General features: G+C 41.7%; 2 protein-coding genes across 2 annotated transcripts; both read right to left on the reverse strand.

The window, feature by feature from the left end:
• Nucleotides 1-43: 43 nt before the first annotated feature.
• On the reverse strand, nucleotides 44-1,366 carry LOC132707373 (palmitoyltransferase ZDHHC3). The gene is made up of 3 exons (XM_060679206.1): nucleotides 910-1,366; nucleotides 633-854; nucleotides 44-578 (listed from the first exon to the last, which is right to left on the reverse strand). Exons 1-3 carry the CDS (start codon nucleotides 1,174-1,176, stop codon nucleotides 210-212), a joined length of 858 nt encoding a protein of 285 aa, XP_060535189.1. The 5' UTR covers nucleotides 1,177-1,366; the 3' UTR covers nucleotides 44-209.
• A 922-nt stretch (nucleotides 1,367-2,288) lies between these two features.
• Nucleotides 2,289-12,994, reverse strand: LOC132707653 (myosin light chain kinase, smooth muscle). The gene is made up of 8 exons (XM_060679575.1): nucleotides 12,916-12,994; nucleotides 9,945-10,241; nucleotides 7,020-7,314; nucleotides 6,612-6,953; nucleotides 6,400-6,552; nucleotides 5,001-5,121; nucleotides 4,242-4,920; nucleotides 2,289-2,731 (listed from the first exon to the last, which is right to left on the reverse strand). The coding sequence occupies exons 1-8, from the start codon at nucleotides 12,992-12,994 to the stop codon at nucleotides 2,289-2,291; spliced, it is 2,409 nt and encodes an 802-aa protein (XP_060535558.1).
• Nucleotides 12,995-27,874: the final 14,880 nt, after the last annotated feature.

Below are 27,874 nucleotides of genomic sequence, written 5' to 3' on the forward strand. Positions count from 1 at the left end.
TCAAGCAATATGACGTCACTGGTCCTTAAATAACAAATCGGTAAATAGTGAAGTCTTTATTCAGCCTTACAAACGAAAATGTGATATACCTTCTCGTCGCGGGAGAGAGAATGTGGAAGTTTAATGTACACGTTTCAAATTATCACAAGTGAAAAACCGTTTTTCTCCGTAATAAAAAAAAAATAATACTAACAAATCATTTATACAATTCAAACGGAATAAAATTCGTACTCGTTCTTGTACTTGCGGGGCCGGGCGAACGGGGACAACCACAGCAGCGAGAACCGCCCGAAAACCGCCTGGATACTTTTCCAGCGGGATTTCTTCACCCATCTGGCTTCCTCCTTTTTCAGCTGCTCGATGCCAGTTTCATCGGTCCAGATCGCCTGGACCTGGGTGCCGAGCATCACCGCCGTAAAAATGGCAAACAGCAACGCCTCGAACATCAGGAACAGGAGGAGCACAATGGTAACGGGCGGCGAATAGCTGGCGCAGTCTTTCCACTCGTGCCGGATGCACATAAGAAACTGGTTCACCGCCAGAAACAGCGAATGGAGCGATATGATACAAATGTAAAACTACAAACCGCCGCTAATAGGGGACCGAAAAACACACCCTGTTATATCACTTACGGTAAATAGTACAAAGTACTTTTGATTGTTCTCGCCTACGCAGTTGTTCACCCAAGGACAGTGGTGATCCATTTTCCTAATGCACCTCTGACAGACAGAGCAGTGATGGGCTCTGTCCGGCTTAATACTGCAACATTTCGGGCACTTGAATATAACCCTGCCCTCACGGAAACCCATCTGTTTAATCATTTCCTTGGTCGCGTTGCCCTTGGGCACGGCGCCCTTAAACATAACCCGGTTGCCGCCGAGCATCTGATATGGTGAGTCTACTACTTACCGGATCGGTGAACATGGTTTTCAAGTGCGACGCGAAAGCCAAAAAGGCGCACGTCTGGAATATAATAGCGTTTATGACGCTGTAAACAGGGTAGGGACTAGGAATTAGTATCACACACATAACAACAAACTCTGAGTAGGAAATCAGGAGCCACGTAAGCAGGGCGCATATCACGCCGCATATGTCACGTATGCACCATAACGCGCCCCCGCAGCACCGGTTATGAAAATCCGACTCTTTACGGAAAGCGTTATAATCGTATTCCATCGTGATTAGGCTATTTTTGTTTGTACCATCATACGCCGATTAGAGAGCCCTCGACGGTTCCCAAACTGAGAAACCCTACGGGGGCACCATAACTTCCAACTTTCGGGTAATTTTCGACTCAAATCTACGTCTCTTAAATAACATAAACATAAAAAAACCGGGAGAGGCTATCACCGAGTTCTCTGCAGCATGGCATCATAGATCATAATTGGTCACTTGAATCGACTCCGCTCGAAGGTTAAGTTGAAGGTGCGTTCATGTGTTTAATGTCATTTTACTTTGTTGTTTAAATGGTTTTACAATAGTAGTTACAAGACAGCGAGCTATTTAGTTCTAATAAAATGAAAAAAAAATCTTGAGAACGGCCATTAGCACCTGTCCTTTTAAACTAACCAATGAGACTTTGCGTCGTGACAAGTAACATGGCCACTGACAGTTGGTCAAATAGGCAGGTTTCAGTTTGGATGTGGCATTTTAAGGGCAGTTTTTTTCTCAAAATATGCCCAGATCGCGTTAAGTTTCGGGAAAACGAGTTAAATGTGTGGAGATTGCTGTTTGGAAATAACATGGCGCAAAGTGCAGGTGTGTGGGTGAAATTTAGATTCATGCGCGGAATGTCATCATCTTTTCGAAAAAATTACGTTTGCCTCGGAAAACTATATTAGTCGGCCATCGGAAATGTTTGATTGTTCGGAAAGGTCTACTGCTACGCCCACAGGGTCGGAATTTGATAACTGATTACGTCCACAAAGGAATTAAGTGAATAAAATACCACGCCCAAAAGGACAGAGTCAAAGTCTTAGGGGCGGAGTCAAAAAAGAAACCACGCCCAATCAGGTGTTGTGGAATGGAACGCCACGCTTACCGCTACAGACGTCAGTGGCGTAGTCGGGACGAGAAAATAAAACGAACAGCAACGAGAAACTTAATATATTACTTTCGCTCTATATGTATACAGTTCAACGCTACGATCAAACGATACAGAAAAAAAAATATATATTTATACGAGGGTAACACGAAAATAGATAATTTTATATTATAAAAAATAAATCCGAATATCTGGGGCGTTATACCCGCGTAGGGGGAGGAAACACGAAAAATCGCCCCGCCCCTCACGTCTTGGGCGTGTTCCAGAAAGCGGCCGCCCTCTGGAACGCCTCGCTCTTCGGCTTGCGCTCCTTCCTCGCCGCCCCCGGCGATTTGGGGCAGCCGTTTTTCGGATACAACCGCTCTGGGTCGTCGCGCCACTGTTCTTTCGCGATTACCGCCTGAGTTTTTCTCAGCAGCGACGGCGACGGGCTGCGGAACCTCACCGTCGGCGTCGCCGTCCTCAGCGTCGACCCGTCGCCGCCGCCCTCCAACCTCTCCACTAGGCGGTCCACGGCATGTGGGCGTGGCTTGCGCACCGGCGCGGGAGACGAAGGCGGAGCTTGACGGAGCCGTTGGTTTGTGGGCGTGGCTTCGGGGCGGTCGAATTTCTTCCTCGTCGCGGTCACCGTCCGAGAGGTGTAAACAGGCAGGCGGCTTAAGCAGTGGCCCGCGTTTGGTGGTTGGCCTGCGGAAAATGACCGATTTTCGGGGGGAAAATAAAATGAAGAACAGCACGGCAAAAGCGAAAACACACGAGAAGAATAGTTTGGTTCGAATTACGACGTCGGGTTTCCTCCCAAGGTAATGGTGTTTTATAATTGAAGACTTGATGCCCTAGAATAGCGTTCAAGCATAAATTTTCTCAATTTTACATGTAAAGAAAATCTAAGGTTAGTGTTGGCGAAAATTGGTCCGGGGTCATTCGATCAACCACCCTAACTAACCCTCACACCCTGTCTGTCCACTCCACTCCACTCAACGCTATATTTATTCACCATAATGATTCATCTTTTTTTTCGTGTCTACCGAGGATCGAACCCGAGTTCGGAAGACGGAAGAAAAGACGAGTCCACATTTCGAACAAACCTCGTTAGCTCGGGGTTAAAGTCGGCGTTCAACGAGGACGGATCCCGGGTTCGATCCTTGGTAGACGCAAGAAAAAAAAAGGATGAGTCATTAAGGTGAATAAATGTTGAACTGAGGTGGCTTTTACTTGATGAAAATCCATTTATCAAAATAAATAAGAACTAAAACTTAAAAAAAAAAAATGTGTTTCTGTGTTTACGTGTGCAGCATAATTAGAATCTAGACTATTGTTTTTAAACGCTCTTTTATGTTCGTTAATGCGTTTCTTGAAGAATGTACCTGTTTGTCCAATATAAATTTTAGGACAAGACCCGTATTTAAAACTGTAGACACCTGATTTTTGAGATTTTGGACATTTCGTTTTATTCCTATTGTGCTGTTAGTTAAAAAAGTAAAAAACAATAAAACGAAATGTCCAAAATCCCAAAAATCAGGTGTCTACAGGTTGAAATGCAGATCTTGTCCTATAATTTATATTGGACAAACAGGTAGATCCTTCAAGAAACGCATTAACGAACATAAAAGAGCGTTTAAAAACAACAGTCTAGATTCTAATTATGCTACACACTTAAACACAGAAAAACACATTTCTGATGACAATTTTGATATTTTACATACAGCCACAAAAAGTAGAAAATTAAATCTATTGGAAGCCATATCTGTCCTTTATTGAACTTAAATTCTCACCACATTAATTAAGGTTTTATAGGCATTTTTCGGTATATATAGTAGCAGGTAGTTTTTAAATGTTACATTTGATAAAGACACGGTGCTGTCGAAAAAAAAATGTCATGCAATAATATATAATTTCGTGAAAATCTGAACTTTTAGTTCTTATTTATTTTAATAAATGAGTGGATGGGGAGGGTTTGAGGGAGAGAGTGTGAAGGTTAGGTAGGGTGGGGTTGATCGAATGACCTTCGGCTGACCAATTTTCATGTAAAATTGACAAAATTCATGCTTGAACGGACATAGTTATTGTCCTCGATGGCGTGATTTCCGACACTTTTGGAATTTTTTTTGATGACGTACCACTTTTTATATAATACGAGCCAAACTGTACAGTCGTCCATTTCACAACTTTCTAAACGCTCTCTACTCACACTTACTTTTTGCGTTGACGCCGCATCCATCGAGCTTACCGGATCGCTTGTTCGCGTCGCTTCCCCATCCGTCCTCGTCGTCCGACTTGCTCCGCCCACCGAACTCGCCCTCCCCCGCCCCGCCCTCAGCCGCGAGTTTCTCCTCGCTCGGGTACTCGCCGTCCTCCTCGTCAATCGGGAACTTCTTGCCCAGGAGGGGCGTGGAGGTGCAACTGCTCGAGGTCAGGTGGGTGGAGCAGTCGCTGATACCGCTGTCGCTCCTCTCGCTGCACGCCCGCGTCCGTACCAACTTCCGCGACTTGGACTCCTTCACTTGGAGGCCCTCTTCCAACTCTTCGGTGGTACCGGTACCGCAATCTACTACTACCTTCTCTCCGATCTCGATCGTTTCCGTCACGTCCGACACCTCCTCGACAGCGTCGACTTTCGCGTCCAAATCGACCACCTCATCGGCTTGGTGGTCCACCTCCCCACAAACCTCTTCCGTTTCGTCGAAGGACGCGGATAAGGTATCGTACCTCGCCACCATGCCCGAGCCCCGTCTGTCCTCGACGCTGGGCATCCTCGGCACCGAGCCGCCGGAGAACGAGACCCTGGGCGTGTTCGGTGTCGAGTTCGCAGAGTTCCTCCTGCTGGCCGACAGTGTTGCCATCCTTCCGAGCGCGCGGATCGCGTTTCCCGTCTTCTAAACGACCAACACACACGCACGCGCACACAGACGTGCCAAACTACCGGCCATGCAAGACGTCACCGTCGCCGACTTACCTGCCATTTCCTGCGGATGATGAACTTCTTCAGCTTGTCGGTAGAGAGGACGACCGTCTCCCGGTGGGTGTCCGGGTCGAGCCACACGTGTTTCAGGCACTGCTCGGCGGACATGCGGTCCCTGAAACGTCCGACGTTCTAGTAATTAGGTCGAGACGTCATAGAGACGTCGATATTTGGTGATTTTGTGATCGACTTCTTTAAAAAGCACTTTCTTAAAGCTGTCGACGTCTTTAAAACCGTAATTTTGTACTAGTACGTTCCTAGGAAGTGTCGGCTTCGATATTATCGTAAATAAGCTGATACGTCGCAGGAATTTCGATATTAGGTGATTTATTAGTCGACGACGTACTCTCGACGTCTTCCAACTGTAGTTATGTCTACGTCCTGTAAGTCTATTTAGCAGGACGCCGTTGTGACGTATCAGCTTGGCCATATCTATGCTGACATGTCGCAGACTCTTTAAAAAGTAATTTTGTGACATTCTCCTACTTAAGCGTCGATATTTGGTGATTTATTGGTCAACGACGTGCTGGCGACGTCTAGACGTCTGGCACGTTCCTAGGAAGTGTCGGCTTCGATATTATCGTAACTAAGCTGACACGTCGCAGAAACGTCGATATTAGGTCTTCAGATTGCAGTTTTGTTTACGTCCGGTAAATCTATTTAGCAGGACGCTGTTGTGACGTATCAACTTGGACGTATCTATGCTAACACGTGGCAGAGACGTCGATATTTAATGATTTATTGGTCGACGATGTGTTGTCCACGTCTTTAAATCGTAATTTTGCTTATGTCCTGTAGGACGTTCCTGTGACATATCGCATTCGACCACGTCTTTAAACCGAAATTTTGGATTCGTCTTGTAGTGCTACGAAATTGTGAAGGATCAGCTTAAGCAACACGTCGCAGAAACGTCGATATTAGGTGATTTATTAGACGACGACGTGCTGTTGACGCCTTTAAACCGTAATTTTCCATACGTCCTGTAGTGCTACGCCCCTATGAAGGGTCAGCTTTGATATTATCGTAACTAAGCTGACGCGTCACGGAAACGTCTATATTATGTAATTTGCAGGCCTGCAGGATGCCGTTGTGACGTAACAGCTTGGATACGTCTACGCTGATACGTCACAGAGACGATGATATTTGGTGATTTATTGGTTGACGACGGACTGTCGACGTCTTTAAAGCGCAACTTAATATACGTGTTATGGTGTTACGTCCCTGTGAAAGATCAGCTTCGATTTTATTGTAACTAAGCTGGCACGTCGCAGAAACGTCGATATTAGGTAATTTATTGGTCGACGACGTGCTGTCGACTCCTTTAAACCGTCGTTGCGACGTATCAGCTACACTGATACGTCGATATTTTGTGATTTATTGGACGCGAACTTACTCTTTCCTTTTGACCAATAAGGCGCCGATAAAGTTCCGCGCGTTTTGTGACACGGTGCCGAAGGCCTCGTCGTCGAAGTCGTAGTCGGCCCTGGTGATGTTGGCGAAGGTTTCCGAATCGCTGTCGCCCATAAACGGCGACAGACCCGACAGGCTGAAAACGGGGCACGGTTGTAGATCGTTTCAGCGTCGGCATTCGTTTCAAAGACTCACAGCACGTAGCAGATGACGCCCAGCGACCACATGTCGGACCTGGTGCCGATCGGCTCGTAGCTGATGATTTCCGGCGCAATAAACTCGGGGGTGCCGAATAGCACTCTGACCGGTTTGTCGGGTTCGAGTTTCTGGGCCAAACCGAAGTCGATAATTTTGATCTCGTGCGAGGTGCGGGTGTGACACATGATGTTCTCCGGTTTGAGATCCAGATGGACGACGCTCTGGGTGTGCATGTAGGCGACGCCCTCGCAGATCTGTCTCGTGAACAGGATGCAGTCTTTTTCGGTAAGGGTGAAGTCGTCGGCGACGACGCGCTCGAACAGCTCGCCCCCCGAGATGCTGCGGGAGATGCCGAGTAAGGGCGTGCGCGTGGAGTGGGGGGTTACGGCGACGAGGATTACTTACTACTCCATGACCATGATCATTTCGCGGGGGTTCTCGAACGCTGCGGCTAGCTGGAGGAGCTTCTGGTGCCTGAGCAGGTTCATGATGTCGATCTCGTCGTGGACCTTGTCCTTGTCCTTTTGGTTGCGGCATTTGATGAACTTGGCGGCGAGTTTGAGGTGCGACGTTTTGTCGATCACCTTGTGGACGACTCCGAAACGGCCCTTGCCGAGTTCCTCTTGGACGTCGTAGCGCGATTTGAACTCGGCACCGGGTTCCGGTACGACGAGCCGGTGCTCGAATGACGAAGACTCGTCTACAAGTGCGGAACCAAAGGAGGCTAGTTACTGATTATTCTGGCGAATTAAGAGGGGACCTCGTCCCTATCTCGAAAAGTAACGGTCGCAAAGACTTGGGGGTGAAAAAACTTACGATAAAAGCGGCCGAGAGAAAATACGGGAAATTATTTTAGGCCACTAGATGGCGCTTTGCGACATCCCTATAAATAAAATTTATTTTCCCAAAGAATATTAAAGGGCACAATAGTTGCGTGCAGAGACACCAGAATACACCTTTATCGGTAATATACAAAAATGACATAAAATCCTTTAATAGTCTTTTCGCTGGAGTCACTAAAATATCATTACAATGCGTTAAGAGACGCAAGTAGAACCAGAAATAAAAGCATCCAAATACCACAACGATCAAAAACAGTTATTGTAAGTAAATAGTTGTTTTTTTTAGTAAAATATATACAAATTCACTGTTAAAACAGTATAAGTATTACAATAATAAAAAATAACACATATGAAACGGCAGGATCTTGGCGTTTAAATGCATCTCTGCATTTTCAATGTTTTGAAAATAAACACGAAACATATCAAGAACTTCTATAGGATTCTTTTATTGATAATATAGGTTTTTGAGAAAATAAATTATATTTATAACGATGGAGCAAAACGCTCTCTAGCGGCAATAGGAGCAAGAGGGATTCTACGTCACCCTTAATATTATCCGGCAGTTCATTAAAATTACAAACACCATCGTAGAATAGAGTTTTCCGTAAATTTGTTGTTTTTACCATAGAAACATTGAAGTGCTCACATATTATATTGATAAAAGTTTGACCTGGTTGGTGATCGTGCGCGATTCCATAAACCAACATTAAACTTGCTCTTCGAATGAACTGCCCGACATTTAGCCAATTTAGCTGGTCTAACATACTCTTTATAGGAGTATATCTATCGCAGTTCAGGATGATTCTGATTTTGTTGTAACTGTAACTTATTTAAATCTTCTTTTGTACAAGATATAAGCAATGAGCAAATATATGAAAAATGAGGCAAAATTATACTATTAAACCAATTTTTTGCATAGATATTCAACATGACTACTAAAGCATAATTGTGGATCCAAGATCACCCCTAAATATTTAATTTCGGAAACAAACTCAATTTTATTACCCTCTATAGCCACAGAATACCCCGACTTATAAAATTTTTGACAGTTAACCTTAGAACCGATAACCATGCACTTGGTTTTCAGTTTATTTTGACACAGCATTTCGGTGTTCAGTTTGGAAGCTATTTCTTTGCAATCGTTCCCAGAGACTGAAATAAGCGTGTCATCAGCAAATAAGTTAACAAAGGAGTTTTTTAAAACTTGATGCCTATCATTTATATAAATAATAAATAAAATACATAAATAAATAGATGACGTAGGATCTTTTTTAAGTTGACGATATGATCCGTCTGTAAGGATATCTGGAATCTTTTCGTGATATTCATTTGTGTCCATGACTACCGTAGCATTTCCTTTATCTGATTTTAGGATAACGATGTCTGGATTGGATTTTAGAGATTTTAGACCGATGCGTTCAGGCTTTGCAATATTGGATTCAGGAGGTTTTGACAGTTTGACACCAGCAAGGTACATTTTGACAACACGAAAATTCGTGAGAGTAAAAACATTTTTATTTGTAATTGTTATACGTTATTAAACGCCCTTTAATTGAAGATAAATTTGGGTTATTTAATTTAAAAAAAAAAGTAACCATATTTAAGTGGTATTATGAAGCAAACAGTTTTAGAGCAGTGTTTATGTATATAATAAATAAATAATAATATAATATAATAATAAATAAAAGTAAATGTCTATAATAGAGCAGAAAAAAGGGAGAATAGAGATTTGAACATTTTACCGCACGAGGAGGAAAACAAACAGGATTCTTGGCCAAGCTCTAAATAAAAAAACAATGATATATCTACATACTTAGTTCATTCGATATGTCATTGTTCAGCTTCGTCAAGTTTTGGAAATAGCGTAATGGAAAATATTTGCTGGTGTTTGTTGTATTGGCCTTTTGCAATTTTACCATCATATTTAATTCAATACTCAATAGCTCGGCACACGAGTTTATCATACGTACTGGCCCTTTTAAAAACATATATTACAACTTTGCTATAAAATGTACAGGCGAGTCGATTATGATATGTAAAAATAGTTTTATATATAAATTTAAATAAAACTAAAGACGATTCGACAAACGAATACGAGATTTTTATTTTCGCCAATCCGTTTGTTAAATCGGTCCCAAAATCGTCGAATATTCTGGACCGTTCAAAAAAAAAAGGGGAAAACTGAAGTCGACAAATAGTCGACCGAAAGAGACGCCCGAACGACGTGAAGTTTCAAACTTACCGTCGTCGATATCCATTGTACCATTTCCACCCAAATCAACCCAGAAAACGGCCCATTTAATCCTCAAAGGAAGCAAAAACCCGTAAAATCACAGACCGCGACTGACAAATTCGCACCGAAGGCCTCGTGTCACGACAATAACCATAAACCGGCCGAGATAAAATTGTTTAATTGTTTTTTGCCGTCGTTAATATTTCGGCCGAATCCAGTGGCGTGCACTTTACGCCCAGCACTTGGTTTACTTACTGTGTTCCTCCAGCTGAACGATGCCACTCTCCAGGCTGGGCCTGCTCGCTCCGTGGACGTTGACCGCCCTCACCCTGAACACGTACCTCCCTCCGAGCTGCAGGCCCCCCACCACGTAGCCGAGATTCTCGCAATCGTCCACGGCCGTCGTCCAAATGTCGCTCCCGAATAAAGTGTACTCGACGACGTAGCAGGTGACTTTTCTACCCCCGTCGTAAGGCGAGCTCGACCACGCCACTGTGACGGTGTCCAGGTGCGCTGTGATGCACGGCGTGCCGCTCGGGGGGTCAGGGGGCCCTGAAGGAACGCGTGCACCGCGTTAATCGCAACATAATTATACCCGGGCTTTTCGAAAGGCGCGCTGTCGCTCTTTCTGCTTTCGAAAGTATACGTGCTCCTCACTAAACTCGACATCTCGTTTGGGTTCGCGACTGCTTTATGGAAAATATCTAGAAAATCATTGACAGCCCGATATGAAAGTAAAGTACGCGAAACGTAACCTCTATCGCGAGATTACACCACGGAGGGTTGAAAAGAAGAAGAGACAGTTTCATACGCCGCCTTCGCGGACTGGCCAGGTGTTCGGCGACCAACGTAATTATTAATAACCAATTTCAAATAGAACGGTAGATAAATCTGGGTAATTGAACAATGCGGCTTTCTACCTTCAAGATAATTATACATGACACCTATTAGATAACGACTGCTTAATGGTGAAATATTAGACACCGCCGTGAGAAACTCTCGGGCACAGGACCGGACTTTCTTCCGCTACCAGGTTGTGGTGCTTTTTGACGTTTTTTTTTTAATAAGTGTCGTGGCTGTCGGGCTCCACCCGAAATGCTAGAGCAACGAAAAGCCATAAAGACGAAGAAGAAGTTAAGTTGCTAATGCAATCTGCATCCCTTCGACAATATAGCTTTTAACCCAACAAAATAGTGGGTCTATCCGGTCTATCCAAATTGTTTAGATATAATTAATAAAAATAACTTAACAATAATATCTTGAAAAAATTTTGTAAATGCGCTTACGATGTAGCAAATTGGCACATTTGTTGGGCCACCAAATCAACGTTTTTTCAAGAATATTGGATGTATATAGTTTTCTCATTGTGAGTAGATGCAAGATGCAGGAATTATGAATTGAATGTGTTCAGCACGGGGTTCGGATGCTGATTTAATGCAATGCGAGGGCATACACTGATTTTGCAAAGGACGAGATCTCTTTTGAGTTACGCTGTAAAGTTCATTCCATAAAGTGTCCTTAATCTACCTCTGGAAGTTCTCTCTATCTCGGGAATTGGTTACCTTCCGTTGGATATTCTCTTGACAGGTACAAAGAGATCAAATGTTTCATATAGAATACCAAAAAAAAATTTTGATCATTGCATCCGTCGACTCATTGCAGGAAAGTAGCCATCTTTCAAAGATTTATTTTCAAGACAATCCACATTTTTTCAAGAAGATTTGATGGATATAGTTTTTCATTCTAAGTATATGTCTGGAATTACAGATTCAGATAAATAAATGCAACATGCGATGATTCTGCGGTGCAAACTGAACCAAAATGGTCAGCACAGCTGCTTGGTGGATCATAACTGCTCATTTAATGCAATATGGGGGCTTACTTGATTTTGCACTCATTTTCTCAAAAGGGTCAGATCTCTTGTCTCTCAGTATTCTTGATGTAGGTCCGGAAGTACTCTCTCTCTCTCTGTGTAGACTGAGTTTTGCACTGATGTGCTTGCTGCTCTTTTGAGAATTTCCCATATGCAGGAAAGTAGCCAAGATAGAGTTCTTCAATGTGAGTAGATGTCAGAAATTATGGAATCAGATAAATTTTTGAGGAGTAAAAGGAAGCCAAAGTGTTCAGCAGTGATGTAATGCAATATGAAGGTTCACTTGGTTTTTGAACTGACTTTTAAACGCTGTGAAGCCGATTCAGTGTCCTTGATGTAGCTCTGGAAGTCCTCTCTCTAGGGATTTGAGCGTAATGTAAAGTATGAGAGAGCCGCTTGGGAAACCTACTCTTGGCTATTCTCTTGACAGGTACCACGAGATCAAATGTTCCATGTAGAAGACAAATCATTGCATCCGAATACTCATTGCATTTTCAATGTGCGGTAAAGTCAAGACAAGCAACATTCTCTTCAAGAAGATTACATGTATATAGTTTTTTCACTCTGCTGCTGCTTTGCCCATGCAGGGACTGAGTTTTGCACTGACTTCATACAGTAAGTTTCGTAAAGTTGATTCAGTGATGTAGGCCCCAAAGTTCTTTCGCTAGAGACTCGGTCACAGTGCTGGCTATGCTCTTGACGGTTGCAAAGAGATCTAATGGTTTATATAGAATATCAGAAACGGAAACGTCCCAGCAAATATCTTTGAAGTCGTACTATTTGAAATCATATTAGTACCCAATTAAGCAAAAGAAAAAAAAAACTAATTGCCCATATATTGGAAGAAAGATGATTGCTATCTAATCTTTCTTTATCCGGCTGAGTCACTGTCGTCCTCGGAGTAGGTTTGGATCCGGGCCTGCCCCTTACTTAAAGTTTGTAAACAAACTTTCGCCGCGGTTGTGCTTTTGATGGTATATAACGACGCATTACAATTGGATTAATTGGCAAGGTTGCCGGCGTGTGCCGTTCGAATTTTAACTACCGCGCGAACCGTATATACCGTGGGAGCAGCTTTTTTGTTGCACGGCATAAATTTCCGATCGAGACTATCGGTACATAAATCTAACGTCCGCGATGGCGATGTTGGCAAAAAAAAACAGTCATCGCGATTTATATGGAGCTCACAAATACGGAGCATTTCGCGACAGTATTTTAACGTCGAGCTTTAAAGCGGATCTTTCAGAATATTCACCAGCCATCGACTGAGTATGTTCTTGTTTGTTTGGTCAGTTTCCGCAAACGGAAAAGAAGTTTTTCTCGATGACGTCACTTTTATCGTAAAAATACTACGTAGCAAATATTCTCGCGTCGAGTTTTCTGGCGACGTCATAGCCCTTCCTCCAGATATCGCCATGTGGTCGTCGCGCATTTTTAACCACCCCACCCCCCCCTCGCTACGTCATCGGCCGCGGTCGGATCCCATGTCGCAACGCCATGTATACACGGAGCGGTACCAGCGTGTGGTACCGCAGATGGGACGTGACTATAATATCTTATGAAACCTACGTTCATATATACCCAGTGGCCCAAACAGACACCAAGGATTTTGACCACAGATCGACGGCGTGCTTTTAAAAGGACCGTCCAATCAGAACGTTCCAGCAGGTAAATAGTTTTGAGTTGACGGAAGAACTTTTTAGATAATAAATGCCTCAGGCTTTCGTCTGTGCTTGATAGTTAATAAATACCTCGAAATGGCGTTTTCGTAATGCCAGATAAAACCCATCCTAACAACAACAAAATTACGCCAAAACACTTAACGTCAAGATAGGAGTGCCTCAGGGTTTCGTCCTGGGGCCGTTTTTCTTTATTATGTGCATAAATATTATGCCTTGGTCATGATTCTGTGGCCTTAAAGTTAGTAAACGCTGGGAAAGAACATAATTATGTCCGGTTCCATGAGCTTCAACAAAGAAACGACCTTGATGAGGGATAGCATAAAATTCCTTGGAACCCCCAACGGAAGAAGTTGCTAGACAATAGTTAATATGATATATAGATTTAGATATAAACCAAATAATATTTTAAAAATTATTTTGTTAATCTTTTGCATATCATTGCAATGCATTAATTACAAACGTTTTGTATCAGCATCACTCAATTTTATACCACTACTACGTTTTTGCTCGTCGGCGTGTCATTGCCAAGCCTTTCTCTGCGCGATGAGGCCTGCGCAGGTAGTTTTATTGCGTACAGTATATCAAAACCTTCTATTTGCGAAAGTACTATAGCAGGCGCGGTCTAGTCGCGTCCACCGCTAGCCGCGATTGGTCGTAACTGTGATGCACCCCCTCCCCTTACCTTCCACCGCTACAGATGCGTAGTGGGAATCGCTGCCGTGGCGGTTGTCGACGCAGACGTCATACTTGCCGCTATCGTCGGCGGTGATGTCCTGAAGGAGGAGGCACGAAACGCCGTCGCCGGAAGTGATGCTGGTGCGCTCGTCATTCTTCAGCTGTTTCCCCTGGAGCGCGGAAAGACGCGTTAAATAGTGAACATGGGGCTAAATATTTGAGTCCGGTATCAGGGCTACCATAAAAATCGATTTTTAGAAAACGGAAATGTATTTCGTCGTTTTACGGAGGCTTGAAACTAACTGTTTTCGAAAAGCTGAAATTTGATTTTTTTTTATTGGCCAAACTGAGCCAAGTTTTTGGATTGCTGTTATTTTTTTAAGCCAACTCGTTCATTGTTTATGAATTTTTTCCAGTTATTCAGGAAATATTAACAAACACACCAAGCGTATTCTTTTTGCTGGTGTCATCTTTCCTGATTTCAACTTATCTATGTTTAACTTTATATCGTCATTAAGAAAGTGCCCTAAGGTATCATAAAAAATTTTTAGTAATGTTTTGAAATATGTTCCACCTCTACGCGAAAAGATAAGCCGGAACGCGCAAAATATAAAAGAAAAAGTTAAAGCGTACACTTTTCAATTATTTTACACTTTTTTATAATAAAACTTAATTATTTGGATGGTTTTATTTTTAATTACAAATTAGAACCCCAGATTTTGAGAAACATTGTTCAATCGGTTTCCTAAATACAAAAGCAAACTTTTTTTAAGTCATATATTTTTTCCTCACCCAATTACGACCTGAAATATCGAAATTTTATGCTTTAAAATCAAATTTAAATTTTGTACATCTAAGCCTGATACCTCCCAAGGTGAGATGTTAATGAAAAAGCTCCCTCGTAAAAACGATTTTTTAATGCGTTACATAAGGCGTACAACTTAATAATACATTTTTCGTTGAACACTTAAAGATTGTTTTTCTTTCTGTACCACCCTGTATATGGCCGGCGACCGTCGGAAATTTCCTTCGATCGCGATGAACGCGCGCCATTGACGCCACTAATAACCTCATTTTTATGGCAACGATGCTTGCTATAGCGTTCGCCTTAAACATCCCGGTCTTCTAATAATAATAAAGCAAACTTTTTATATTTATAATTGCGTTTATGTTTTGTTCTGTAGAATAAAAGAAAATAAAAATAAACCTCAATAAAATAAATAAGAATATATATATATATATATATATATATATATATATATATATATATATATATATATATATATATATATATATATATATACAAATGACAATTGTTTCAACAACACCATGCTACTATATATACCGAAAAATGACAATAAAACCTTAATTAATGTTGTTGTGAGAAATTAAGTTTAATAATAATAATCTAATAATAATAAATCTAATTGATCGTTAAGCAATACATTTTAATGTCTCATTTTGTTGATCTCCATGGCTTCCAGTTCAATTTTTGAAAGAAACTAAAATTGGTTTCTTGGCTATTTGGTATTTCAAATCGCTTCTACGTTGTTAAATATGTTCCCAAAAAATTTGGTTTTTTAACAAATGTTTACAAAATAAAGTTTTTCCCAAGTTTATTAAATTAAAAACCATCAACAGAGGTCCCGCTGCAAGGAAAGGCCAGACCCAAGGCCAGACGAAATGGATGAAGGAAGAACGAAGACACGAGTACAGAAAACGGGATACAAATAACATTTATGTAAAGGTAATACATTCTGAATTGTCTCATAGACTGAATCCCATAGAACTCGACACATCTGATGATAGAGTTTCTTAGACAAAAACTAAATTTAGACAAATTAATTTCTAATACAAAAATATCTAAGTCAGTTATTCCAAAATATACCGACCACGAATTTTACAACAGGTTCATAAACTTAACAGACACAACATTTTCCAAAAATGAATTTGAATTTCTGGAAAAAGGTTTCAACGTTAACTCACAGCACTCGGACATTAATAGAGAATTAGACTGTTTAGGGATCGGCTGTGAATTAGTAATTAAGGACATTAACGATTCTAATTTAAACAAAACAAACACCAATAAATTTCTCAAATGTCACTGGCAAGATTTATCAAAAACAACGCTTCTGAAAATAACATCATATTTACATGTGCAAATAAAGGAAAGCTATCGATCTCCCAGAACATATTTCAAAAACCAACAAGTTTCAACACGATCCTACCGAGTTATATCAAAGACAAGTCAAGGAAGTAATTACTAACTCCACACTATTTAGTGACAAAGACAAATATTTGTTAACAATTATGAATCCACAACCGTCGACGACTCCAGCAGTTAAACTCTCAACAAAATTAGCAAATATTTTAAAACTCCACACAGATTTTAAACCAAAACTTGCAATAAAAAATTCTTTTGAATTAATCAACAAAATTAAAGATATCAAAATCCCTTCTAACGCAAATCTATTGTCTTTTGATGTACAAAACTTATTTCCCAGTATTCCACCTATGGATGTGATAGATTTAGCAAATTTTATCCTAACTCGGAAACAGGTTAACCCATTGGTGAAACAAGATTTATTAGATTGCTTAATAGTATCTCTAGACCAAAATTATTTTGAATTTAATGGACAGATTTACATCTCTAAAGAAGGTTTGATTATGGGAAACCCACTTAGTCCTTTGTTAGCCGAGATTTTTATGGATAATTAATCCTTTAAGTAAAAGTTTTCTATGGTGGTATAGATACGTGGATGTCTTTGTTTGCTTTGTTGGAACGGACATTACATTTAAATTAACTCATTACATAATCGTATAAAATGCACTATCGAGATTGAACAGGATAACTCTATTAATTTTCTAGACTTAACTATTACGAAAATGCAAAACAAATTAGATAAACCTTCACACAGGGACACAGTCGTACATAACAGTTATATATACACACAAAATGGCTGCATTCCACTATTTTATACACAGACTTCTTAATACTTTGTCGTACTTTGACTCAACACCCTCTCGTTCTTTTTGACTGATAATCTCTAAGTCCGAAGCACCCTGTATAACTAAAATTTTTAAATTCGTACCACCCGGCCGGCGAGCAGAGTAAAAAAACCTCAAGGCCGATGGCCTGGTAACCTTTTCTAACGCGCAGACAAAATGGCGGTTGCCGCCCTATACGGGCGACCGTTGTCGATTGAAGTTGACGTCAAATTTATATGTTCCACTGTACAGAGTGTCCCACAGCCGACATTAAATAATTACAAAATTAAGTTTTACTATCGACTTTTGTGGCTTGTTTTGTGGAACACCCCGTATTAAAATAAAAAGCCCGATTTATCGGATTTAATAAAGAAACGTTTATCATTTATCTGTTCAATTAAGACAACAGCGAATGCTGGCCGAGATTAGAGGATTTTTTTAATTAAATAACTATGACGTAAATGGGCAAGGTTTTTTTATTTTCCGACAAACCCGGAAAATATTGCACCAGGATAAGTACTCGGCTGCAATTTAAAAAGCGCGTAGACGCTTCGAGTGTAGTTCAAAATATTCGAAATTGTTTACAGTGAAAACGTGGGTTTCAACCGAAACATTAGCTGGGGCACTGACCACTTAACTATTGTTATGTGCTCATGGCGCTGAGGAACATTATTGGAACCATTTTCTTTAAGGGACCTAGACTTCCCTGTTGGCAACTTTTCAAGGATCTAAGTATCTTGACCGTCGCTGCCATTTATTTATCTTGTAAAGTACATCCAAACGTTTTTATTGAATTCATTTTATTGTACCATTTTCCAACCGGCTGACCTACGACCCGTAACTAACTAACTAACCAAGGAATATTAAACACAGGTAGGTATAAACTTATTTTCTATTAAGGACCACAATTTTACCTGAACTTAAATTCTGAAACTTTGGATAATCCCATTCAAAAGCAATTGGTCACTTTCTTATATCTATGAACAGACCATACCCAAAATCGCCAAAATCCAACTCTCACTTAATGTTTATTTTTTGATTACTGTATTTATTCGACTAATTTAAACCAATCTTTGTTCAATTTTTTTAAGCAATTCACCAAAGTTTGTTAATCAATTCTTCTATCAACGGAAAATCCGAGAGTCTATAGAAATCTATAAGCAACCTAATAATCTTAACCCATATTGGTGACAGGTCTCTAAATGTCACCAATATGGGAATTAGTCATCCGAGACAGTGTTTATGCCCATCATTTAGCTGCTCTCCCCTCAAACCAACGCAGGAGGAATTCAGAAGTTAAGTTAAGAAGTTAAAATATTGGGGAATATGACAGTGAAAACTACTTCCAACGACCGTGTAGTGTAGTTAAAGCGACTTTATGGTTTTTAAATTACGTAAAATCGACTCACCGCCCTAGTCCATCGCACCCGGGGCTCGGGCCTGCCGACGTAGGTCGCCTTCAGCAGCACCCTGTCGCCGACCAACGCGGTTGTGTCCTGGGGTCCCCTGATCAGCATCGCCGCCTCCTCGACCTCCATCGCGGCGTGCGGATCCTCCGGGAAGTCCGCACAGATCGATTCGAGACTCGCGTCGAAAACTTCCGCGACCTGGAGCGTCGTTCCGACGCCTCCGTCGCCGATACCCACGGAGACGACGTCCACAAGATCGCGCGTTACGACGGTGAGGCGCGCGGCCGTGCTCCAAGCGATCGCCACGTCGCGTAGGTCTGACCGCGACTGGGAGTACGCGACGCATCTCACCTGAACCGAACGCGTCGCATCGAATATGTGAAGAATGCTGGTGACGTCGGCGCCGTCGGTCTCTTCCTCTACCTGAAACGCGTGGCGGTAAAAACTGGGCCCCCGCGGACGTTTCGGCGAAGGTGAAAGAGGTGAAATTTTCGAGTTTAATTAAATTCCAGCTCGGGAAAGATAAATCGCGGCAATCTCCCCGTGTCATCTTCTCTCTTCTGGTCGCGTGTAGACGTAATAATTTGCTTCCAATGCGCGGGCGTCCGGCTACGCGGTTGACACGCGAGAGAAAACATCTTACGATTACCAAGGACGAAGTTAACGATAAAAGGAAGCGGCGAAAGGGGCAAACTATATTTTACATTGTTACATTGAAAATGAGGTCTGTGAAGTTCGGCTCCAGAAAGATATTAAAGTTGTCGGAATATTTACAAAAAATTAATACACGGGTTCCTGGTTTCCTGGCGTTATGATCGGAATTACCGTGCAAGATTTTTGGGTTCATTTTAAAAAGAAAACTCATATGCCCATATGTTCTAAACGTCTTAACTTTCGAGGTACAGGGTGGTAAATTTCTCAAAAAAAAACTTTAGAAGTTTTAATTGAATTATGTAAATATCAAGAGGCTTTATTTAGTGGACCACATTTTTGTGTCTATGTCTATTTTGGCAGACATTGATGGTCAGCCACCGATTTCTCTTAAAATAAAAATTATTGTTACATTCTCCAATTATTTTTTATACAAGGGCAGCGCCAAAATTTCCCGGCCTGAATATGAAAGAAACAAAGTAGAGTAACAAATTGTAATTGTTTTTCAATATAATAACAACTCAATCCCTTTAAAAAAATATTCTTTTGGTTTATCTGCAAAATAAGCTAAAACAGCCTCTTTCAACTCAACTATGTCGTGAAACCGCCTTCCACGTAAGTCCTTATTCAAATATCCAAACAAATAATAGTCGCTGGGGGCCGTATCTGGACTATAGGGAGGATGATCTATCTGTTGGAACCCACACTGTAAAATGAGAGCTTGTGCAACACCAGCAGTATGGACAGGCGGATTATGGTGCAAAAGACGTACGCCTCTGGTCAGTTTTCCTCGACGTTTTACACGTATGCAGTCTCGAAATTTATGTAATTATGTTGCGTAATATTTACCATTGACAGTGGTATTAGTTTCTTTAAAATCTATCAAAAGAATTCCTTCACAATCCCAAAAGATCGTGGCCATCACCTTTTTTGATGTTCGATGAAGAAATTGATCTGGGACCACCACCAACCATTCAACAAGCCCTATATTCAGATAAGCTGCTGGAGGAATTTTTTATGTATCATCATTTTGCAGACAAACCGAAATAATATATTTTTAAAAGCATTGAGTTGTTAATAAAGAGATGTAATAAGTGTATTGAAGTTAATGGGGATTATATTGAAAAATAAGAAAAAAATGTTACTCTACTTTGATTCTTCCATATTCCGGCCGGGAAATTTTGGCGCTGCCCTCGTACATGTGTCCCAAATTTCATTAAAATATGTTAAATGAACACTTTACCACCCTGTACCGGAAAAGTTAAGACGATGGACCCAAAAATGGACTCTTAATTATTGACATTCAATTAGAAAACATCCTGTATACAGTCGATAGCTAGCTGTATGAAAACTTTTCCAGTGCGTTCTTCTTTAGGTTATGCAATTAGTTCTCTGTTACTAAAAAAAACCGTAACTTATATTATAAAATTAAATAAAAATTACTCGTGAAAATAATAAAATTTACTTAGATCAAAGTGCCTATGTAAAAACAATCTTAAATAAATTTGGTGTTTAATTCGAACGCTGTCAATAGTCCACTTGAAAGTATATTTAAGTAGGTTTATGAATAAAAATAATAAAGGACTGTGAAATTGCATCAAGAGAGTTTTTAGGTTACGTTGATTCTGATTGGGGCGGTAATGACGGAAAATCTCTTCAGCCGAAATTCTTCTGTTCGGTCTTACCATAAACAGATGATTTCAAATGAGAAGAAAATGTCTTCTCTACGGCAGTCGTAAATACTTCTAAAAATTTCATCAAAGAATACTATACTCCAGTTAGCAGCAGTCACTACACGTAACGTAATCAAAAATGATCCATATATCTTGGTTATATTGTTACTATTTTGACATGTGTCAATTTTCGATGTCCAGTAATCAACTCGATGAAGGTATCATGGGACGACGTAACTGCACGTAATTGCTGTGACTGGACTTTATCTTTCTTTATTTATGGTAGCTCAAATGGAAAGATAAATGAATAGGATTGAAAAATAAAACGAACTTCTCCGAACTAGATGACCCTCCTTCCTTTTTCGAATTTCTCACCCGTAGGTTGACAGGTGACACACGAGACGCGGAAGGTAATATTTATTTTAAGCATTTTTTCGATTATATACAAAAATCTAGACCTTGTCCCTTTCCAGAGTAGATTATTAGCAGTGAATAGTGGCTTTGTGAACTGCGCAGCGCAGTCGTCTCGCGCAGCGACAACATTGCGAAAGTAACATTGTTTTCGCAACTGGTGTCACTGCACACAATATTTGTTATTAATAATGCGCTTCGCTTATAAATAATTCTCAGTATTTCAGTCAATTCTCTTGACCGAAACATAGTAAACCTTTTTAAAAGAAACAACAAAATGATTACGATTATTATCATAAAAAAAAAATATGAACGATATAGACCGCGATATGAGTGGTCCCCAGGAGCACGATAAAAAAACAATGCACTCCTCGTAGCGGGTTTTGTAAACTGCATAGCGCAGTCGTCTCGCGTAGCGACAAGATTGCGAAAGCAACCTTGTTTTCGCAACAGGTTTCGCTCCACATTATATTTATTATTAATAATACGCTTCGCTTATAAACAATTGGCAGTATTTCAGTCACTTCTGGTGACTGAAACACAGTAAACATTTTTTAATGAAACAACATGACTACGATTATTATTATCAAATAAAAATATGAACTATATAGACGGCGATATGAGTCAACGCGCCTGTTTACCGCTCGAAAGCTCGCCAGCCGTTAAAAACGATTTTATCAGCGGGCGAGTACGCGTTGACCCTCATAAAATGTGTTTATTACGTGTCTCGCGAATTAAAAGCGAAAAAAACCGCGAATATTTATCTTGTCACGTCGTGCATCAGTCGCGGAATGTACAACGACACTCCCAAATTGCCTTTTATTGTGCGCGGCGATCGCAATTCGAGATAAATACCGTGAGGAGTTCGGAACAACTATAGCGTCAACCTAGAATCTATCGCCGAGGTATGGACGGGTCCCTAATCAGATTTAAACCTTTACCTTAATATTCCACGAAGGCGGAGCCCGTTTTCCGTCCAATTCCCACACCAACTGGACGTCCCCGCCCCCGTAGCGCGTCGCCTTGGCACCGAACGAGGCGATGCCGCCCCCGACGGCGATCACCGAGGTGGGGTGCTTCGCGAACTCCACCGGCGACCTTTCCTCTGCAAAGGGGGTGCCTCAGGGTTACCGTACCGGGCCCGTCTTCGCTCGCGCTTACCATAAACCGACACCTTGCAACACGTGGAGTCTGCGCCGTAGCAGTTGTACACGGCGCACGCGTACGACCCGGAGTCTTGGTGGTAGGGGTCGCGCAACCTTAACTTCGCCCGGCCCGCGTCGAATTCCTGCTGGAAATCCGGGCAATCGGGCAGCAAGCGGCCGTCCTTCGTCCACACCACGTCCAGAGGCGCCGCGCCTTCCACCTCCGCCTCCAACGTCACGGGGACACCTTCGAGCGCGTTTACCTTCAGCGGCAACCCCATGGTTATCGTCGGCGCGGAGTTTCGGGTCACTTCGAGCACCATCGAGGTCGTGGCTTTGCCGTGCCGGTTCTCCGCCTCGCAGACGTAGACGCCGGCGTCGTCGTCTACGACGCTGTCGATTTCCAAAGCGGCCACGCGTCCGTCGTACCCGTACGAGTACTTGGCGCATTCCTGCAGCGGCACGCCGTCCTTGTACCACCGCAGGAATGGCGTAGGCACCGCTCTGACGTCGCAAAATAACCGGGCGTTGGTACCGTACCGCGCGGACGCCGCGAGGTACCTGGGGGCCGGTTTCGGCGACAAACTCCGCGCCCTAAGGCCTCTGGTGGAGTGGGTGCGGTGCGCGATGACGTCGAGCCTCGCACTCGCCTCCACACGGCCCACGTCGTTCTCCAACACGACCTTGTAGAGGCCGGAGTCGCCGGAACGGACGTCTTGGAGTTCCAAGGTGCGCAGGTCGTCCCGTTCCGTGACGACGAGCCTCGGCGAGGGCGTCACCTCGGTACCGTCCTTGTACCACTTGACCCACGGGTCCGGGTGTCCCGCGACGGCGCACTGGAATCGTACCGTTTCGCCTTCTTCGGCCACCTGAAAGGGAAGCTCAACGATACCCCCTCCACGCTGCCCGGACGGGTCTTACTCTATTGTGGGGGTAAGCGTAGAATTTGGGGGCGGTCGCTCGCACGTGACGTCGTCTCGGTTCGTCCGCCGGAGGCGGTCGACGCCTGGGAGACAGGCTCCTGTTGGGCGTGGTACGGGGCGTGGTTATAGGCGTGGAACCGCCCCCGAAAAGGCTCGGAGGTCGTTTGAGCTGCGAGTTGAGGAGGTTCTCCTTCTCCTCGGGCACTGGAAGCGATTTATTTTGCCGGTATAATCCGACCAAAAATATAGTGCATTTATTGCTTCGACGTTTTAAGTATTTTACAGTACCTTAACCGCAGGAGCGTGGTAATTTTTATTCTGCATTAAGTAGGTCCTGCCTGAGATGGACCGTAACGTATATTTGTAGAAACTTGAAATTTGTATTTGAAACGTAACTCTATTTTTCTTACTGGTAAGCTTGAAAATAATAATTTATGTCTTGTGTGCATTTCGATTAACAACATTCTTCTTCTTGTATTTTTGTGTTTTCTACATAGTTCTTCGATGTGTAAACAACAACAGTCTTTTTTAAGATTATAGATTATGTTCGCGGTAGATAAAGGTACGTCCTAAGAATACCGATAAATATTTATTGGAAACTTACAATTAAACATTTTTTGAAGGAGATAGTGGAATGAAGCAGATGTTCCCCTGTTAAAAGAACACATGGAAAACAGCGCAAAACTTGAAGACGAAGTGGACATGGTAGTCGAACCTAATAAAAATTTAGAAGACGGACTACCTCAGCGAATAAAAAAACGGATCCATTTGCCTTTGGATGCTAAACAAATTGCTTTGAATTTTATAAGAACTTCAGAAGGAAAAGAAGGAGCAGCAATAAAGACGCATGACGTGACTAAAGTTCCGTAGTCAACTGTAAGAAAAATTGTCGCAAATGGGATAGTCAAGAGGAAAGCGAGAGAAGATGCTGGTACTTGGCGGGTTTTTAAAGAGCAACTCGCAGATCTAATTAGTCGTATAATCTACGACGGTTATAAAATGAATAGTGATTTCGACAGATTTAAGAGTCGTAGCGTGCGTTTTTGAAGAAAATGGATTTTCAGTTCCAAACAATTAAAAAACGTCAAGTGCTAATGGACTCTCAAAGAGTTTCGCCACGGAGGGTGGATTATTTAAATGCAATCGAATAATTTCGAGAACAAAATAGGCAAATAGAGTATTTAGACGAACAGTAAAAAAAAGATGGTGTGACAACAGTAACAAGTGTGTATTAGACGTGCCGCCTTCGCATGGAATGCATAATAATTCTTCATGCTGGGTCCAAAAATCGTTGGGTGGAAGATGCCTTATTTGCCAAAAATGTCAAAGACTAGTGTGGATTATCTCTGTGTGTCTCTTATAAAATTCCAAATGCTTTGTCAAATAATGTAGAAATTAAAGACTTTCTGTACGAAAATGACTTATGTTTTGCAGGGAGCTATACGAAAAAACAACTTCTGGAATTATTAAAAATAAAATATTTTAATAGACAACAAAATCGACTCGATAGCACAGCAAAACGGACATGAAATCTTAAAATTGAGATGATTTGGTCAATACTTTATTATTATGTAGAAATGTAATGGCATAGGACGTAATAAATTGTCATTGTTTACAATTTTTCTTATGTGCACGATTCAAGAATTGCTCGGCGAAAAAGACTGAGTAATAATCACGGGGTCGGTTGTAAAAGCACTATATTTCTGGTCGAAGTATACCGGTAAAGTCTGTTCATAGATATAAGAAAGTGACTAACTTATACGAATTAAGGAAAGACCCGGACAAGCTGTAAGAATGAAATATGGCCGAACAGGTCCGTTTTTTGCTTAGAATTTAATTATTTGGGGTTTTGTTAGGATAGATACTAAACAATATTTATTTATTTATGTATTTATGTTTAAATCTAACATAAAATTACAAATTATTTTTATTACCTACTTAAATTACTTAAAATTATTCACATAGCATATCATTATAACTATCGCTATCATTATTTGTTCTATATTATTTGCAATATGGATATACGATTGTCCTGCTTTTTCTATATGTTTAACAGAATTTGCCCAACTTTGTGGAGGGATGTTAAAAACTTCGATTTCTATAAGTTTGAGGACATTGGAGTTAACATGGGGAAAATAATGTTACGACGAATGGCAAATTTCAGTTGGTGCCAAACACGTTCAACGGAATTAAATATATAGCGGTAAGGTGGCAGCCTTAAATCTATATGCCCTAGATTTTTTGCATAATTAGCACGGACGTATTTCTTTTGTAGGTTCAAGCTTTGTAGAACCTCAATTAATTGCTTTTTGGTATAATCTTCTTGGAAATAAATGTCATTATTATACATGTAGTCTTGGATTGTTGCTTTTGTGTTACATGAGGAAGGGGTTTTGGTTAACTGTCTACTGTGATAACTTGCAATGTCCATTACAATGACGCTATTAGGAGGAATGTTTGGAACTAGTTTGTTTTTAAAAAAATTTCCAAATAAATCAGCGGTGGTGTTTTCACGGTAATCCAGAGAAGAATTTTTAATATTTTTCGCAGACAGAGAAAGTCCATTTGGAATCCAACCATCTTTAGAGCCAGCATGCAAAATAGTTATTCTTTCACCTCTTTTTGATGGCGCGTTTGTTTTACACTTATCAGTTGAGTCCACCAAACCCTTTTCCGGGGTATCATAAGCGTCGAACCAGGTTCCATCCAAGTAAATAAGTGGCTTTTGTTGTTCTTTATAAATCCTATTTTTTTTGTAGATATTCCAGTCTCCATTTCCGAATTTTTAAAGATTCCATTAAAACTTGCCTTTTGTCATTTTTTTTAATCTAAAACCCATGTGTTGAATCCACTTCCATAAGGTAGTTCTGCCACATTTAACACCGATATCATCTTTTTCAAGCCTCCTAATTAAGATATCTAATGTAGGCACGCTTTGTTCCTCGTATAACTGGTAAATCTTACGCCGTATTATATCTTGATCACTTTCATCTACACTCGAGAAAATGTCAGCATCGCTTCTTTTTTTCCTCGCCGAAATGGGATTATTCACAATTTTCCAAACAGTTGATGTTGGAATTTTCGTCAATGTGGCCTTATTCTCTAAAGATGCTTGCTTGCTGGCACTACGTTCAATGAGAGTCAAATAAACATTGTTTATAACTTCTTTAGTCTCAATCGAATAGTGTTTTCTACTTTTGGGCGGGAGCATCTCCTGAGATACACTAGACTCTCACATATTTTGCATAATTCGCACACGATTCGACACACACTGTATTACACACGAAATAAGAATGATTACTAATAAACTTAAACGAAGTAGTATACCAAACCAAAGAATATTAAACACATTTAGCTATAAAATTATTTTCTATCACGGACCACAATTTTACCTGAATTTAAATTCCGAAACTTGGGTAATAAATTCACTTTCACTTTCTTATATCTATGAACAGACCATACCGACAAGATCGCCGACACTTACGGTCAACCACCAAGCACGCCGACGTCACCGCCTTGCCCAGGTTATTGTAGGCCACGCAGGAGTACTCGCCCTCGTCCTCTGGATAGACCTCTTTGATGACGAGGGTGGCGCGTTCGCCGTCAAAGCTCGAAACGAAATCGTCGCCGAGCTTCAAGATCTGTAGAAGACGACGTCAATATGCGAGGTGTCCTCGCGACACACTCTACGTACCTTGCCGTCCTTTTCCCATCGGATATCGGGCCGGGGTAAGTCGGGTTCGAAAGCGCATTCGAAGGCGGCGGCATCGCCGTCGCAACACCTGATATCCTGGAGGAAGTCGGAAACTTCCGGAACCTTCTGGACGTTGGCGAGTCGCTGGTGGTGCATCGCGTCGCGATCTGCAATCAGGGACGTCGAGGGAGGGGGAAGTCGAGCTGCCCCGAGTGGTTTACCTTTTACTTTGACCTGGAGGGATATGATGGCCTTGACGTCGCCGTGGCAGTTCTTGGCGTACACCGTATAGGTTCCGGTGAAATCTAACTTGACGTTGGGTATTTCCAAGCAGTATTCGGGACCGGCGCCCACGGCGCGGAAGTGCGCCGCATCTTTGTAATAGTCGGGCTGGAATTCACATAAAGAAAACCCCAGTGACTCACATTTTAAAGCCACTTTTCATCGCGCAGTGACGCAAGATATAGATAGATAGATATACGAGGGTAGCGCCAAAATTTCCCGGCCTGACATAGATGCAGCTCCAGTATCACGATAAAAATAGTTTTTTATTGACAGCATTTCAAACAAGATGTGTCAGAAAAAATGTCGCAAATAACGCAAATTGAGTATAGAGCAGTCATAAAGTTTTTGACAAAAGAAGGGTTAGCACCTAAAATTATTAAAGAAAGGCTGGATGGTATGTACGGCCAAAGTTCCCCTTCGTATTCTGTAGTGAAAAAACGGGCAAAACGTTTTAAAATGGGGCAGGAAGATGATTCAAGAACTGGTCCACCAGTGGCGATTGTGAAAGAGGTGGTATTGAGTGATCGACGTTTAAAGGTCAAGGAAATCTCAGAAATTACTAAGCTTTCTGATACAAGTGTTCGTCGAATCCTGCATGATCATTTAGTTATGCATAAGGTTAGTGCAAGATGGGTTGCTAAAAACCTTTCGGCTATTCAAAAACAACGCCGTGTCGAGTGTGCGCGGTCTTTTTCGGAACTCTGTAGGTCGGAACCGAAGCCTGTGATAGAAACTATTGTGACGGGAGATGAAATTATGGTTCTCCATCGACAAAA

Source organism: Cylas formicarius, unplaced genomic scaffold (assembly GCF_029955315.1).
Source record: "Cylas formicarius isolate icCylForm1 unplaced genomic scaffold, icCylForm1.1 PGA_scaffold_9__14_contigs__length_23061073, whole genome shotgun sequence".
In the NCBI taxonomy this organism is placed as follows: Eukaryota; Metazoa; Arthropoda; class Insecta; order Coleoptera; family Brentidae; genus Cylas; species Cylas formicarius.

Excerpts from the sequence above, each read along its gene's own strand:
- LOC132707373 (XM_060679206.1), bottom strand. The coding sequence starts at position 1,176 with ATGGAATACGATTATAACGCTTTCCGTAAAGAGTCGGATTTTCATAAC. Across the intron at positions 855-909 it reads AAACCATGTTCACCGATCCG|GGCGCCGTGCCCAAGGGCAA; the intron begins GTAAGTAGTAGA and ends GTTATGTTTAAG. Across the intron at positions 579-632 it reads AGTACTTTGTACTATTTACC|TTTTACATTTGTATCATATC; the intron begins GTAAGTGATATA and ends GGCGGTTTGTAG.
- LOC132707653 (XM_060679575.1), bottom strand. The coding sequence starts at position 12,994 with ATGCGCGACGACCACATGGCGATATCTGGAGGAAGGGCTATGACGTCG. Across the intron at positions 10,242-12,915 it reads GACGCGAGAATATTTGCTAC|GGCCCCCTGACCCCCCGAGC; the intron begins GTAGTATTTTTA and ends GCGTTCCTTCAG. Across the intron at positions 6,954-7,019 it reads ATGATCATGGTCATGGAGTA|CATCTCGGGGGGCGAGCTGT; the intron begins GTAAGTAATCCT and ends CATCTCCCGCAG.